The 16,866-nt window shown below is 49.2% G+C and overlaps 1 protein-coding gene and 1 long non-coding RNA gene across 2 annotated transcripts; one reads left to right on the forward strand and one right to left on the reverse strand.

Annotated features, from left to right (window-relative positions):
- Positions 1-5,131: 5,131 nt before the first annotated feature.
- Positions 5,132-10,964, reverse strand: INHBB (inhibin subunit beta B). The gene is made up of 2 exons (XM_063161795.1): positions 10,562-10,964; positions 5,132-7,894 (listed from the first exon to the last, which is right to left on the reverse strand). The coding sequence occupies exons 1-2, from the start codon at positions 10,962-10,964 to the stop codon at positions 7,119-7,121; spliced, it is 1,179 nt and encodes a 392-aa protein (XP_063017865.1). The 3' UTR covers positions 5,132-7,118.
- Positions 10,965-11,242: 278 nt separating this feature from the next.
- On the forward strand, positions 11,243-16,824 carry LOC134421195 (uncharacterized). The gene is made up of 2 exons (XR_010028538.1): positions 11,243-11,986; positions 14,039-16,824. It is a non-coding gene; the product is annotated as an uncharacterized LOC134421195 (long non-coding RNA).
- The last annotated feature ends 42 nt before the right edge of the window (positions 16,825-16,866 follow it).

Below are 16,866 nucleotides of genomic sequence, written 5' to 3' on the forward strand. Positions count from 1 at the left end.
CGGCTCCCCCATCAGTGAGTGAGGAGCTCAGCTGTGGCTGCAGGACAGACAGCACGGCTGCGGCTGCAGGACAGACAGCACGGCTGCTGCAGCTCTTCCCCAGCTCCTCACAAACTCCTCTGTGGAAATGGGCAGGAGCCACTCCAGCCAACAAAGTGAAGAGGGGCGAGATCAGTCCAGCAGCCTCCAGTCGGGCACAACCTAAACGCCACTTTGGTACCACTTGACTGACACAGCCCAAACACTGCGTGTTTGTTTTGCTGACACATAGGTTTAAGTTTGCTCCCCAGCCACATCTTCTTTCCCCTTGGATACAATAGTCATCTTCATAGCACTTATTATAACATATTGCAGCAATAATGTGTAATTATCCTCAAAAACAAAGCAAAAGCTCAAGATAAAAATAACAGGCACTGAGCACACTTACCAGCTGGAGGAAGGCAGTGAGGCAGCATGAGCTGCAGCCCTAAAATGGCTGTAGCCTGATTTCAAAGGCCAGACTGCAGGAGAGCACACAGAGAGGTAAACCCTCTCCAAAAGCAGGTCCAAAATGAGAAAGAAAGAGCAATAAACTCTGTGGAGATGTCCTTAGGTAGAGCAGTGCCTCCCCTGGGGGCTGTGCACTGGCAGCTGGGTTCAATGATTGCCTTTGGGCCAGGGCAGAACTCGAAATGCACAGCACCTGGGAGGGCTGATCTTTTCTGAGGAGAGGTCCATCAGGTGGTTATCAATCATAGCTCTCACCCTGGGTCTTCCTTGGTCTGACCTACGGAAATCAAATCAGTTTCCTTACCTGTTTTTCCTGTTTTGCTAGATGTGCTTACTTCAACTTTCATAAACTCATAGAATGGTTTGGTTTGGAAGGGACCCTTAAAGATCATTTAATTCCAATCCCCCTGATATGGTAGGGACATCCTTCCCTAGACCAGGTTGCTCAAAGTCCCATCAACCTGGCCTTGAACACTTCCAGGGATGAGGCACCCACAACATCACTGTTCTAGTGCCTCACCACCCTCAGAGTAAAGAATTCGTGCCTTACAGCTAAGCTAAGCCTATCCTCATTCAGTTTACAGCCATCACTCCTTGGCTATCACTACATGCCTTTGTAAAAAGCTCCCCTCCAGCTCTCCTGTAGGCCCTTTTAGGCACTGTAAACCTTCTCTTCTGCAGCCTGAACAGCCCCAGTGCTCTCAGTCTGTCTTCACAGGAGATGTGCTCCAGCCCTCTGATCATTTTTGTGATCCTCCTCAGGACTCTCCAACAAGTCCATGCCTTTCTTATGCTGGGGGCCCCAGAGCTGGATGCAGACTCCAGAAAGGGTCTCACCAGAGCACAGGGGCAGAATAACCTCCCTCTGCCCCCAACAGATACTGCAGAGCCCTCTACTTCCAAGCCCTCACAGCAAAGTAGCCTGAAAGCAAATTATAGAAGGGGAGGGAAGCAAAACAGTTTCAATGACCAAAAAGTGGGAGTCTATGAATTGAATAAAGTACTAGTTTAAAATTCTCAACAGCAGCTCACAAAGACAGTAAATCTGATCAAGTATAAAAAAGCTGTACACATATCTCAGGGCTCTGATGGCTTCAGGATCTCCCAGGTCATATGGTGTGTGTGTGTGTAAAAGCTTGACATGACATCTCTGCTTTGTACAGGGAGGGCTGGTTAGAGCTGCACACATTCCAGGAGGGCCTCTGTTGAATAGAATTGGCCAAATCAGATTAAAAATGCAATATCTATGGTGAAGGCTGCAAGCTGCCTGCTCAGAGATTCCACTGATGTGAACCAGAAGTTCCTTGCATGTGGTCAGGCCCTAAATTTGATACTGGAATTTAAAAACAAATTAAGATTCCCATGTAATATTGACTCCTTTTTTTTTTCTTTTTTTTTTCCCAGAGTAAAAGATTTTACAGCATGGAATGCTATATGCAGTGGTTACATGAGTCCAAGTAATTGTACCAATTATATAATTTGATATAATTGCACTAATTACATAAACACATAATAATGAAATATAAGTTATTCCAAGAGCTAAACTGGAAGAACATTAAAGAACCTAAATCTGCTCCCACTTATTCTAGTACAAATCAGAAACAATTCCCTTGAAATCAATGAAGTTACCCAAAGAAAAATTGGCCCCTACTGTTACAAGCAGGCATGTAAAACCAGCTTTTAGTTCAAGGTTACTGACTGGGCAAGCAAATGAAAGCTACTGGGACATTTTTTACTGAGGCAGATTGCTAACTCCTGGCCAAATTCCAGTGTATGTAGGGAGATTCATGACAAAGTTAGATGTCTTTTACTCTTGTTCTGATCTGTCACCCAGTATGTGTGGGTTCTGCTAAAACTTTTAGCTGCTGATTCCAAAGGAAAAATTACTTCTTTTGGAAACACTGAGAACTGAGAATGAGCTGGGCCCAATCAGGAATTCCAGAAAACTGGATTCAGGTGTGTCTTCATTCAAATTGGTGCCAGCCTGAATTTCATCTGCAGACTTTAGGGGAGTTACTGTGGATTGACATCAGCATTAACTGAAACAGACTCCCCTCTTCGACAGAAATTTGTATTTCTGATCCATTTTGCAAAATGTTCCCCCACCCTTCCCAGTAGATGCCACTCCATACAAAAATTATCCTTAGGAAGGATGCATTCAGCGAGGGGTTTCCCTCTTCTCTGGTGGCAGGGCAAGTGCAGCAATTAATTTTCAGCTGCTGAGTTCATCTCTCACAAGTGACAAAGCAAAGAAGGTGAGAGCTGGCAGTTTTGGAGCAGGTGTCTATTATGTGTGGAAATACGTGATGTATGCAGAGTTAATCCCACAAGGGCTCTGTTGCATCACATTGTGACAGTCACCCTGTTCACACCGTCCTCACTGACAGCAGTGGCAGGTCCAGGATGGGGTTTTGCCTGGGTTAGAATGTTTTAAAGGGTGAACATTGTCCAGCTCCAGAGATTGATTCTGTCACACTGATTTAGCATTTACAGAATCGAGTTCAAAGCCTATCAAAGACGAGAGAGAGTCACCAGGTCACCTTTGGGTGGGGGAGTATGGATGTGACCCAGCTGTTTTTTGAGGTAGAGTACCTAACCTGGCATAAAGCAAATGAAACTGGATGCTCAGTTTTATAAGGATGGAAATGACAGATGGGAACACCCCAAAATTTTTGAAAAGCAGCCATCAGGCTTGGCCATCTCATTTTTCATTTTGCCTGATTTCAAAAATGCAGGAGGTGAAAGCTGCACAAAGCAGAATTCCTGCACTCCCCTGTAAAAAGCTGGCAAGAGCAGTAGCTTTGTCACATCTCTGAAAAATCAAGGTCAAACTGTCTCAGATTGGTCCCACAAAATTAAAGATGATTTAATTTCATTTTAGCCTCAGAAATCTGTGTGACAGGTTGCTGTCAGCACCAGGATACAAGAACACCTCAGTGTCTGTAGAATGCCCAGAGCAGCGAGTCCATGCTGCAGAAAACTCCAAGCATGTTCAGTTCACATTGATTTCTAGAGTTTCACACAAAATAAAAGGACCTGGGAGCCTGGACTATGATCCAGCTCTTCCCACTCCCAGATGATGCCCCTCACACTATCCTAATATTCATGCTCTGTCCCATAAACACTGTGACTCTAGCTACAAATCAGGGAGCAGAGAAGGCAGGAACAGGGGAAGAAAGCTGGGAAATACTTTTATACCTTAAGAAAAGGGGTGCTTTTTGATGGCCTGAATGAAAGAGTTCAGGATCCCGAGCTCACTTGCGGGTTTGCAGCAGGATGCAGAGCGCAGTTCCTGCCCCTCGCTCCTGGCCAGCCCAGGCTCGAGGCATCCTGGCTGCCAGCAGCTCCCTGTGCCCCAGGGCTGCAGGGCCAAACCCCTCACTGAGACACCCTGGAGTCCCAGTGTCCCATGCAGGGTTTGGCTTTGACCCCAGGAACCAAACACTTTCAATTAAGAATGAAACCTAACTGGAGCCAGCCTCCAGGGCCTTGCATTTCAAGGGGCAAAATTTCTTAATATATCCCATTTTTAAAGGGCTGCCCAGTCTTATTTATAATGATGGTGTCATATTAGGGCAAACATGCCTTCAGAGTGAAGGGGAGGGTATTGGCCACTGATTTCAAGGGGAATTTATTGAACTCATCAGTAGCCCAGTTGATCCACAGAATGAAAACCAGGGGAAAGGCTGCTGAGAGGTGGAGCAGTGAGTGGTTAGTGGATTTGACAATCAATGTGCAGCTCGAGGTGGTAAGAAAGCTGTGAGATATTAAAAAAATTTGATCTGGAGGACAAAGTTCTGAGCAGCAGATTGTTGACACAGTCACAGCAAATTACTCTGCCAGGTCTCCTGTTTAACCCCAGTGCCTGGCTGTGAGGAGAGCTGGGCAGAGCTACACCTGAATGTGAATTGTAACTAGAACCCATCATTAGTTGCATGATCCTGCTTCTTCAACACTTTTCAGGTTTCAGGGTCAGATCTAACATTTGCTAAGTCAACAGAGGTCCTTCTGTCAGCTTCAGCTGGCATTTGCTCAGGTCTCCAGGAGGAAGAATTTATCTGTGAAAATCAGTTAAATCAATATCTGGATATATGTGCAGCTGAGTACTTGAGTATTTCTCACCATTTTTGAGGGCTTATTAGTAAAAGGGAGATATTTTACTAAAAAGAAAAAAAAAAAAACCACCCTTTTCTTAGTGTCAGCTAGTTTTGGAAAAAAAAAATTAATAAACTTACTATTGGTCCTTTATTCCTGGAAGTGCTTTCCACATTTTTTTTTCTTTTTTTTACTTCTTCTAAGCAGTCAGGGAGTGACCCAGAGAAGAAGTTACATTCTTACACAGCAGGTGAACCAGGAACTCGCTGTAAATGACCTGCAGGTATGCGGAACAGCGCCGTTCCTATGCCCAGAGCCCCTGCACTGCTGCAGAGAGAAAGAAGCAGATGCTTACATGTATAGACAGCAATAAAACTGGAGTGTAACATTTTTAGGATTGCAGCTGAGCTCTCAGACAAGGCTTTCTGCAATGACTAATATGACTACGGTCTAATGCGACAGTTCACCGTCTGCAGCCTATTCAGTCCCGAAAGTAAGCAAGTTCCTCCAGATGTTACACACTGAAAAAAAAAATAAAAAAGGCACATCCAGTTTTCAATCTTTTTTATTTATTTAAACTGTACACAAATGTAAAATACTTCAACAGCAAATCTAAGTGAAAATTGTTTGGTTTAAATTATTATGGAACAGAACCTAAAAGGAACTTTATTAAATAAACATAAAAATTCGATTTAAAGGATGCACATATTGTAATGTATTCTACAATAGTCACTTTTTTTTCACTCTACATTCCATGTGCGTATGGTATAGAAAAGACACTGAATAGAACAAACAGAATCCATTTTGTACCCTGAAACAATTGGTAGGCCTCGTGAGGGATTGCTCAGTATGACTACATGATATATGATGGCTTTGCCATCTCATAAAAATTATAACTAATATGTTGGCCTCTTTGGTTCCAAAATTTCTGTATAATACATTTAACTGTATTCATTTTTTGCTGCTATAAAAATAACATTTTTTTTCAAATGGCAGTTTTTGACTAATCATGCAACTAAATCAGTGCAAACATTAAAAGCAATCATTCGCTTTAAAAAAGAAGCAAAAGATTTAATTTCAAGTATAAAAAAATATAAAAAAGTCATATCATAAGTCCAGTTTTGTCTAGTATGGGTCAACACTTTAAATTGCATAGCTCATGCGGCACCTGTTTACCTAGATAGTGAGCAAAGATAAGTGCACTATCAAGTACCACTTTTCAAGGCATTGAAATTTGCAAGTGCTATTATACGTGCATTCAAGCAGTTTGCAAGTGCTATGCTGTATCATTATTTTCTGATCTTTATGGCCATCCTTGACACCTCCTGGTAAGGAAATTGAAAGCACTCTCCTCTCTCCTCCTTTCCAAGACTTGTAAAAATGTTCCTCGCCTGTTATTAAATGCACTGCATTTCCCAGAACGTCTCCACTCTGTCGCTGTCACTCCTCTTTAGGGTTCATTGGTTTAGCCGCGGTGGCCATTGCTTGTTTGCTCGTCCCCCACGTGACGTAGCCTTGCCGAGTCCCCCACTGAAGAACACAGATTGCAACTTTTGACTTTTTGTTCTTTGCACAGTGAGAGATGCCAACAGTCAACACAGTCCAGATATGGTATCGATTCCCTTTTCCAAGACACGGCGGGTGTAGCCAACCATGGGTTGCTAGTGGGCAGTAAAAGCATCGGATCACGCCAGCCCGGCTTGTGACTCTGCAACGGCCAGGTGTTAGAAATACAGCAGTTTCTTACATGTCTGTCCCCTTTTCTCTCTCTCTCTCTCTCTCTCTCTCCCCCCGATGGAACCACAGGATTCCTTGCTGGAAGTGCTGTAGCAAGAAGTGGGTATCTGTGATGTTTATGTTTAGATAAATTTAAATTAAGAGGAAGTGATCGCCTCCCAAGGCAGGTGTCCTGCAGCTTCCTGTTAGACCTAAGAGGTGACAGTCGACTTTTTTTTTTCCTTTTTTGTTTTTTTTTAATTTTCTAAGTTTGGTCATTTTTGACACCTGCGTGCAAGAATACGTTGTGTTCTCACAGTCTGTGCTTTTGCCTGAGCAAAGGGAGCTCATTTCGGTCTGGCTTTGCCGGCAGGCGGGGAAACAGCTGCTCAGCCGTTCACTCGTACTGGCAGGCATTTAGGTCCATCGTCACTGGTCACTGACTTTCTGTGCTCATGTCCCTTTTCTGAGCTGCCTCGTGTGTGTGTGTGTCTGTGTGTGTCTGTGTGTCTGTGTGTCTGAGCGCGTGTTTGTGTGCGTGCCCACATTTTGTGAGTGTGTGTGTCTTTAAGATATTTCATAGCATTAACTTATAAGTGATAGAATATATAAGTGTCCATGATCCACAAACTGCCACTGTCCTGACACCAAAGTGAAATGATTATTTTTTTCTTTTTTTTTTTTGTCAAACTTTTCCACAGTGACTTTCCAACACTGATGCCTGGATACACAGTGAAACTTCCTCCAACACCATCTTGTACGGGAATGTTTCTCTCTCTCTCCCTCTCTCTCTCTCCCCCCCCAAAACACACCTTAAATCAAGCACAACCACATTCTTCCACAATCATATTGGGAACGTCCCTTTTCACAATGTTGTATTCATCATCAAAGTACAGCATTGACATTGTGCTAAGTTTGGTTGGAATGCAACAGGAGTTCACGGTGCCCGGGTTCAGCCCCCGCATTCGGTACTGATTCACGACAGCGGTGTGAAAGGAGGAAGCCGACCCCGGGACACCGGCCAAGTAGGCCGGGCAGCTCCCTTCACAGTAATTCCCATAGTAACCTGATGGAGCTATGATCCAGTCATTCCACCCAATGAGTCTAAAGTCAATGTAAAACTGTTGCCTGCAACATAGATTGGTCCTGCCGTCGCACTCCAGGCCTCTTTTCCGGATCCTGTGTTTGTTATCAGCGAGGCGGGCTTGCACCACTAAAAAAGGCCGGTGGGATTCCTCCCCGGGGTCCACATAAATTGGCAGCACTGAATACTCTTCACAGCCCTCACATTGAACATCCAAGTTCAGTCTCCTTTCTCCTCTCTCAAACAGAGCCTGGATCGCCTCTGTCATGGGAAAAGTGTGCCAACCACTTCTTTTGAGATCAACTTTCTTTTCAACCACATTCCACTTGTTGCTAGTGTCCGGGTCTTGGAAATAGACTTTGACTCTTACTTTTCGCCTGCTGCCTTTCTCTAAGACATATGGAAGCAGCTTCAAGTAAAGCCACAGGCTGGCTTGAACGACAAACAAGTTCTGGTTCCCTTCATTTGAGATGAAGAAATAGAGGCGGACTCTAGATGAGGCCAGATCGTCTGCAAGATAAGGAGAGATCAGCAAGATTAAGTCAAAAAGGAAATGTTAGCTTGTGTGCCATTCTGGATTCAGGGACAACACTAGAGCACAGCAGATCGAGCGAACAGTGACAGGGGCTGTGCCAGTCAGAAGGCATGCACTGCATCAGATATCCCCAATTTGCAATTAGAATTAATTGAAAAGGGGACTTCCCACAGTAGCCCTCAACATCGGGCTGTAGTCGGATGTGTCGGATCCACAGACATCAGTAAGGGTTTTACAGAATATATGTTTTTTCCAGAAAGAAGAATTAAAGATGCTGCAGCGGCACTTTGAAAAAGACCGGCACTAGGACTAGAACTCTGCTATCTCATCAGTTTAAGAATAGTTTTAACTTTCAGCTACCTGCCAATTCTCATGGGGAGAGCTCTTTCAATAACCACTAAAACGCCAATGCCAAACCAGGGATTTTGTTTCGATTTGCACATATTCTCGTTGCGGTTTAAAGGAGAGGATTCACGAGACAGAACGGAAAATATTTCAGTAATGTGCCTGCTTGTCCAACAGATCAAGCTAGCCCCCACTTAGTCTGGTAGAATATCAGCTATTATTAATCATTTCAATCTCTGCCTTTTCTCCCCAGAACGATGAGCTCCCATACGAGGCAAGGCAATGGAGCGGTTGTTCCCGCTGTAGTGCCGTTATTGGCTGTTCTCAATACGCTTTTCAGCAACACCAGAATTAAAGGAGAGAAATTGTCACAGAAAACCAAATGTCACCAAATGTCTGACATAACCCCTTATTTGTAAACAGAAGAGCCTGCTGCATGAAACATTTCAGAAATACCAGCGGCCTTCCTGCAATTTTGTAATGAAAGTCCTAACTAAATTTGGCGTAGGTGATAAATGTGACGGCCTTTATGGCGGAGACCGTAATTCTGGTCCCTGAATCAAAGCATCCCAATTGCTATTTAAAATTATTGCTGGAAAGGTATTTTCTCATCTGCCCTTATCGGTTTTGCTTCTGTCTGTACAGAGCTAAATGTAGATTTTTTTTCTGCCTTTTCCTTCCCTAAGAATCTTTAGCATTTTTGTCAATCTCTGAATGGGATTTTTTGCGTAGTCGGTGTCTTCATTTGTTACCCTAGATGCCTTTCAAATGTGCCTCCAGAGCCCATTCAGTACCTTGTAATAGTTCAGTGACAAAAATTTTCACTGTGTTTGTCTACGTTTTACATAAAGTCAATTTTGGAAGTGTTACAAAAGACAGCGATTGACTGAATACCAAATGGAAGTACAAGCCCACCCCCGATCTCCCAACGACATCCTATTAAAAAATAATAACCCCCAAAATGTACAGTAAGAAAGCCTTTCTCGTGTTAGTAAGTACACAACTTTTTCGTAAACTGTGGTGACAGTGACAGAAAAAGAACAGTACGGTGCTGCTGCACCGATCCACATCACTTGTGTTGTGTGAGATTGTGTGCGCTCATAAATTTTATATGTGAATATAACAAGCATATGTATAATGCAACAGATCCCATAGATACTGTAAATGTATATGCCTTTGGTAAGTGGGAGGGTAGATAAAGAAGATGAGTGGGCAGCATACAGGATAGAAAGAGATTTATTTTGTGGACAAATGATATATAGATGCCACAAGAAGATAGAGAGAGGAAAATGAAACGAGCAATAGAGTGATGAAGGAAAGGAGAGATGGGCAGATAGACAGGAGAGAGGTAATTCACAGAGTGATGGTGTTCCAGCCAGATGTGCAAAGTTCACGGGGACAGTGGTTAAACTACTGGAAAGCTGTGCTGAAGGGATTCGGTGACACGTAACTGCAATGGCTGGACAGGACTGAAATGGCTGGTACCGTGGGGATGGAGGGCAGCTAGTAAACGGACTGACAGACAGACAGGAGACAGACACACTTGGTAGGACACTGCATGCAATGGACAAACAGACAAGGCCAATACTGCAAATAAAAGCTAAATAAATGGCAAACAAATGGAAAGAGAGGATGGGCAAATGCAAGCCTCAACAGACAGATGCAGGCAGTGAACCAGATGAATGTGCAGGGCAGACAGACAAGGCAAGGGATACAAGAGATGGAGCGGGACAGGCAGAGGAGGGACAGCGGGACACGCAGGGACAGAGACAAGCCCCGGTGCAGCTGGAAGGACAGCCGGAGGGGAGCCGGGGGCACAGAGGCCGCGGAGGGATGGAGGGACAAGAGAGGGGAGTTGCAAGGCACAGCCCGGGGAGAATCCCGGGCACAGGGGCACAAGCAGGGAGGACGGGAAAGCGCGGGCAGGGCCGGAGCGAGACGGTGCGGGGCAGAGGGGAGAGCGAACGAGGCGGAGGACAAGCGGGTGAGCTGGGCGGCCAGGTGCCCGTACCAGGCACAAGGACAGGCGGGAGGACAGGCAGGGTGCGCAGGGGGGCCAGGCGAGGGCAGCCGGGGAACTGCTACGGGTCAGGCAGGCGGAAAGAGAAGGTGTGCAGGAGGACAGGCAGGGCGAGAGGGAAGAGTGACAGAGGTCGAGCAGGGGGACTGACAGGGGTCGAGCGGGGGGAATGACAGACGGGGCGAGGCAGGGCAGCGGGGAGCGCGGCAGGGCAGGGGCCGCGGCGGGTCGGGCAGGGGGCGCGGGCGGCGGGGGCGCGCGGCCGGGCGGCGCCCACCTGTCTCGGCGAAGCTGATGATCTCGGAGACCGGGTCGTGGGCCGGGGGCCCGGCGCTCGCCTGCCCGTCCAGGCTGGGGATCTCCACGCGGCCGTCCTCCCGCACCTTGCCGGCGTGCAGCTTGCGCAGCGCCGTGACCATGGCCGCCTTGGGCACGGCGTGCGTGATGTTGGGCCGGTCCCGCATCTGCAGCCGGCTCAGGATGTGCCTCTTCACCGCCTCCAGGAAATCCCCGTCCACCTTGCCCGGCTCCTCGGGCCGCCGGAAGCCGCAGGAGGTGCATGTGTCCTGCGGGGAGCCGCCGGCGGGGGCCGGCGGGGTCGGGGTGGCCGCGGCGCCCAGCAGGAGCAGCCCGCAGGCCAGCAGCGCGGCCAGCACCCCCCGGCGAGCCGCCCCGTCCATGGCGGAGGAGCGGGGGGCCGAGCTGGGGGCCGCCCCGGAGCGCCGCAGGGAGCCCGTCTGCAGGCAGCGCCGCTCCGAGCGCTCCGCGGCGCGGAGGGGGCGGTGGCAGCCAAGCTGGGGGGCCGCAACCGCTCCGCGCAGGGGGGGAGCCGCGGCGGAGGGAGGGGGCGCCCGGGGAAGCGGCGTGTGCCGCCGGGGAGGCGGAGGGGGGAGGCTGCACGCGCAGGCACCGAGGGCGAAGTTGGCGGCGGGGGGGGAACAGGCTTGGCGTGCACGGAGAGAGCCCGGCTCCACGGGGGAGGGGGACGGCAGCAGGTGAGGGGGTGGCTGCGGAGCCCGGGGAGGAGGGAGGGGGAGCGGGGAGCGAGCCGGAGGTGCGAGGGGATCCGGGGAGCAGGGGAGAGGCGGCGCCGCTCTGCCCCGGTGCCCCGCGTCGCTTCAGAGGGGCATCCCCGGGCGCAGTCGCTCGTGGTCCATCGCTCGCTTCGGCAGGTCCGGGCGGGCCGCGGAGAGGAGCTCTCTAGTCCAGCGTCATTGAGGGGGGTCAGGGAGATAAACGAAGCAGATTTATATACAATCCAATTTATAGCCTGGAAGGAGGGGGGGGGGGAGAGAAATACCACTTGTACCCCCCCCGTTCACTCCGCCCCCGCAATCGTGGGTGCAGGTCTCTGAGCAGGTCGGCTCCGCGCCGCTCGCTTGTCCCCCTTCAGCGCCCGCTGCTTCTCAACGTGCCATCAAAGTTGACCCGGAGCATAGCTGGGGAGGGAGCCGGGGGCGGCGGGCAGAGGGTGCGCGGCTGGCAGCTCCACTGTTGCGAGTCTTCTCCCCTCACCGTCCCGCTTATTATTAGCGAGATGCTTTTATTTTCAAAGCAGCGCGGAGGGTCCGGAGTCCGGCGCGGAGGCGGTGGCGGCGCCCGGGGACCCCCGCCGCGGGCAGGGCACCGCACACTGCGCGACGCGGAGCGGAGAAGCGGCGCGATCCCGGCGATCCCAGGAGAAGCTGCACGGATCCACTCGGTCAGACCAGCTCTTCGGCTCGCTCCCTCGCTTGCTCTTTTAAACAATATCTCCCTTGTTGGTGGTTTGGGTTTTATTATTATTATTGCTATTATTATTTTAAGTGTGATTTTTGTTGTTGTTGCTGCTGCTGCTGCTCCAGTTAATCTGTCTCCCTCTGCGTCTTTTTGATCTTTCGCTCGCCTTGTGCTGGCTTGAACGCTGTGTTTTGTTTTGTTTGGGGTTTTTTGTTTTGTTTGGCTTTTTGGTTTTTGTTTTTTGTTTTTCTTTTTTTACGCGTCTGATGTTCCCTCTCGGATCCGCAGTGAAAGGTCTCGGGGAAGCTGCTTGCTCCTCGCTTATCTTCTCTGATCTCCTCCTGCTAATTTTTCCCCCCTGCAAAATCACGACATTGTGGCACTTTCTACTGAAACTTTTTATACAGGAGTTAAAACCACGTGGGAACTCCAACCTATAACAGACGCCATGGGCTCCTCACTATTTAGGAGCTTAAGTTAAGTCTTTTGCCCCCTGGGCTATTACAGTAACTTCCTGATGTGGAAATATTAACTATGCTGTTTCTTTAACTCCCCCCGTCCCCTCCCTCTCTCCCTCCCGGTTCCTGCAAACACACCCACCACACCGGCTCGCGTCCCTGTCCCATCGTCCGGCAGCACGGACGGACGGACGGACGGACGGACGGACCCCGAGCGGCTGCAGCTCTGGCCCCCTCCCGCCCCGGCCGGGAGATGGATGTCCCCTTCTGCCCCTCCCCTGGTGCTCCTTGCCTTTTAAGCACTTGAAAGAAGAAGTCATTAGAAAGTTTACCGTCGGTTGGCTTTGCGACGGGGCGGGTTTCTGTTTGTTTGTTTGAATGGGCCGGGTAGCCGGGGCGGGTGCCGGGCACTGTGTGTGTTTTCCGTGGGGCAGCGGGGACGCGGAGCCTGTCGGAGGCGGCAGGGGGAGGAGAACCGGGGCGGCGGCCGAGGGGAGCCGGGAGGGGAAATAACGGGACCGCTGCACTGCCGCAGGGGAGCCGCCAGCAGCGCCGGCCCTGCCCGCGCCCGGGGACCGGCTTTTCCTGCGCGCCTTCGCTGGGCAGCGCTTGGGGATGGGGAGGAGCGGGCACCGGGGCAGAGGGGATGGAGGGATGGATGGATGGATGGCGTGACACCCCTCACAGCAGCGCTCAGCAGAGATCCCCGCCGGCTCCCGCCAGAAGCCCTGCCCGGGGACCAGCGGCCAGGGACAGGGGCCGAGGGGGCGGGGGGAGAAGCCGGGCGCACATCGGCGGCCGCGGCGGCACCACCGAGGCGGCGGCAGCACAGACAAGGCTCCGCCGAGGCGGCTCCGCGGCCGCTCCGCTCCGGGCCGGGCCGGGCCCCGCGGGGTCGCGCTCACCTGCGCGGGGCCCGCGCGCGCCGCCGCCGCCACAGGGCAAGCCTGGGCCGAGGGCGCCCCCTCTGGGCCGCGCGGGGAAGCGGCGGCGGGGCCGGGCGGGGTCACCGGGACAGCGGCCCCGGGACAGTCGCACCCCGGGACAGCCGCATCACGGGACAGCCGCATCACGGGACAGCGGCACCCCGGGACAGCTGCATCCCGGGACAGCGGCACCCCGGGACAGCCGCACCCCGGGACAGCCGCATCACGGGACAGCCGCATCCCGGGACAGCGGCACCCCGGGACAGCGGCACCCCGGTACAGCGGCACCCCGGGACAGCTGCATCCCGGGACAGCGGCACCCCGGGACAGCGGCACCCCGGGACAGCCGCATCCCGGGACAGCCGCATCCCGGGACAGCGCTCCGATGCACGGGAGCGCCCGGCCGTGGGGATGCTGGGGAGGTTTCCGCGGGCCGGGCTGGGGTGCCGGGTCCCGCAGAGGCGAGGGGCTGGGGCTGGGCAGCGGGCGGTGCGCGCTGGAGCCGGAGCTCCGCGCTGAGCAAAGGAGCACCTTGGGCTGAGCCTCCTGCCCGGCCCTTCTAATCCAATCTACTTTTTTTTTTTTTTTTTTTTTTTTTTTTTTTTTTTTTTTTTTTTTTTTAATAACAAAAAAAAAAAAATCTACCTTCAGGAATGAAGACAACTCTCAAGACTTTCATCTTTGTCACCGAGGCAGATGGTGCTTTTCAAGGGCAGATGCAGGACACACAAATTTCAAGCATGACAGCAAAGAAGTCCCTTCTGCTCGTTTCATTTTGTAGAAGAAGAAAATAATAAAACTTCTCATCGATCCCTGGACTGCACTCGAGTGAGAGCTGTTAGCTGTCACAAATACAAGCAACTCAGGAGTGTGAAGAGGGTCAAGTGGAGGATCAGCTCATTACTGTGATTTAAGAATGGAGGGGACAAATGCTATTCTCATCATAAATGTTTTCTTTTTTGTTCTATACTGCAAAAGGAAAGACATTCAATGCTGTGCTTCAAAGTCACATTGCAATCCCAATCTAGTTGTTCATGTTGGGTTTAATATAAACAAAGTCTAATTGCATATACAGCTTTGTAAATCCTCAGCATCACTGGAGCTACCCTGATGAGAGATCAGAATTAGGTACAGTATTTCCTCCCTGCCAGTAACAGGTTTTGAATGGAAAGCCTGGAATGTAAAAAAAGAAATAATGCTAAAAATCCAATCACTCTGACATCCTGTGAGCTAATAAGAGCACGTGAATGCAACAAGCTTAGTACTTCACAGTAATTAATTTGACAGCAAAGAGCTAACAAGAAAACAACAGGCAGAGCAGTAATGACTGGTTCATAGAGGTCACTGTCAAACAAGAAATAGGTGCAAACACAGTCCATCTCCCTTTGGAAAGAACTATTTCGTTGCCCAAGTGAAAATGAAATGCCAGAGAGGGAAAATACAATGGGTTTAGTGGAGATAACAAATCTGGCAAGGTATTTCTACAGTAAAACAAGGTGGAGGTTTTCTTTGATACATGTGGGGATTTTTAATCATCCCTGTTACTCGCTGTAGTGGCATGTTTTGGTTTTTGCATTTCCCCCCCTCTCAGTTAGCCAAAGCCATTTTGCATATTCAAATATTGGGAAGACTTATCTTCTCTCACAATTACTAACAAACTAATACTCTAATAACCTCTATTGTTATTTAAAGTGTGTCCAACACAGCATTCTGGAGGCAGTTCTCACACAATGGACTTTCTCTGGCTTCTTCCTAGAGAAGAACTTAATCAAACCTCAGATGCTTTCAGGCAGAAGAGCCTTCGGGGTGAACAAGGAGGGTTAACAGAAAGAAATGTGCCATCTGATTTCTAATCTTGCTCAGGGAGCATGGCCTATTGATTGAGCCATAAAGCTCTGTTAATTTTAATATTTCCTCAGCTTTCAGTTCTTTCCCTTGGGCATAAACTTGTTGCTTACACACGGTGGCTGAGCTATCAGGGAGAGGGTAGCTTCACATTCCCCGACTCGGCTCTCTTCCCCTCCTCCCCTCCATTCTATTTGTTCTGAGCTCATCTGCGTGAGGATACATTTTCACACACACCTTCTCAAACCGGCTGCTATTCATCTGATTCAGGGTCATGCTTTTCCATACATTAAATGCAGGGGAAAACTGGGAAGGAAATGGCTGGGATTTGTGCTTGACGGGCAAGCACACGATTAGCCAGGGAGCCCTGCTGTGAGAAAGTACAGCGTCGGAGGGTATTTTCTGTGGAATCATCCAGTCTCATGACTGGAATCTGATGCCTATAAAAAGCTACTATATAATGAAAACAGGATAAAGTGAGATCCTCAGGCAGTGTAAGTCGGCATGTTCCCGAGACATCCGACTGCTGCACAATCACGGAACAGGTCAGCTTGGAAGGCACCACCCGTGGGGCCATCTGATCCAACCTCCCTGCCCAAACAGGGTCCTCCTAGACACAACTCTTTCTTCCTTTATAACCTAGATATTTGCTTATGCACATTTTTCTCAGGGATAAGGAGGCAGAAGTCACTCTTGGAGAGGCCAGTCAGTGCAGCCCTGAGCTAGAAACTGAGCAGGAGGTGATGGCACAAGGCAGCTCCCTCAGTGCTCTGTGTTTCCACCATGCCCTCAGTGGGACCATGAACAATTTACATTAGCAAAGGATCTAGCCCTTCACCTTTAGCTAAAGCACCTTTTATGCACTTAAACCATTAATAATATCTATTAGGTAACCTTGTTAATCCCTTTGAGGTAGGATTTTCTCTACTGTACTGATGGCTGAACTGAATAAAAGCTTCACATATGAGAGGGCCTGGTTTGCACTAGAAATGCTTCTCCTTTGATAACCAGCAAATACAAGTTTTACTAGCACAAGCATCTTTTTCTGCAAGCGTTTCCCAAATAAAATAGGCTATACTGGCAAAAGCACTTTTTTTTTTGCTCATATAGCTGCATCTATATGGGGGATTTTTGCACGTAGTGAAACGCAATCTGTTTTAAATGGCACTTCAGAAGAGCATTGCTATCCCACAGAAGTTTCAAGGCTAGACCTTGAAGTATATACTTCTGCCTCATATCTGAAAGAGCTTTTTACAAAGTGGCCATTGTCATCCTGCAGGAAATACAGAGAAACTGAGACACACGGATTGGGAGTGCTGTGCTCTATCTGGAATTTGTGTTCATTACATTCTTTAGCTTCAGATGAAATTATGTATCCGTAATCAGACTCATTCCTCACTACGCAAAATTTCTTCTTGAACAACTGCGACAAAGACAGTGGGTGTTTCAAAAGCAGCATAGTTCTGTATGAAAGAAAAGTCCTATTGAAAATCAGGTAGGTAAGTGCCATTCTGAATGACCTAGACATTTTCTGAACTGTCAAATGTAGACCAAACTCGTTAAAAAATAAAAACACTAAGAGGCTAATTTGGCTTCTTTGCTCCTACCCATGCTTCTTTAATTGAAAACCGTTT

This window comes from Melospiza melodia, chromosome 8, assembly GCF_035770615.1.
Source record: "Melospiza melodia melodia isolate bMelMel2 chromosome 8, bMelMel2.pri, whole genome shotgun sequence".
Classification (NCBI taxonomy): domain Eukaryota; kingdom Metazoa; phylum Chordata; class Aves; order Passeriformes; family Passerellidae; genus Melospiza; species Melospiza melodia.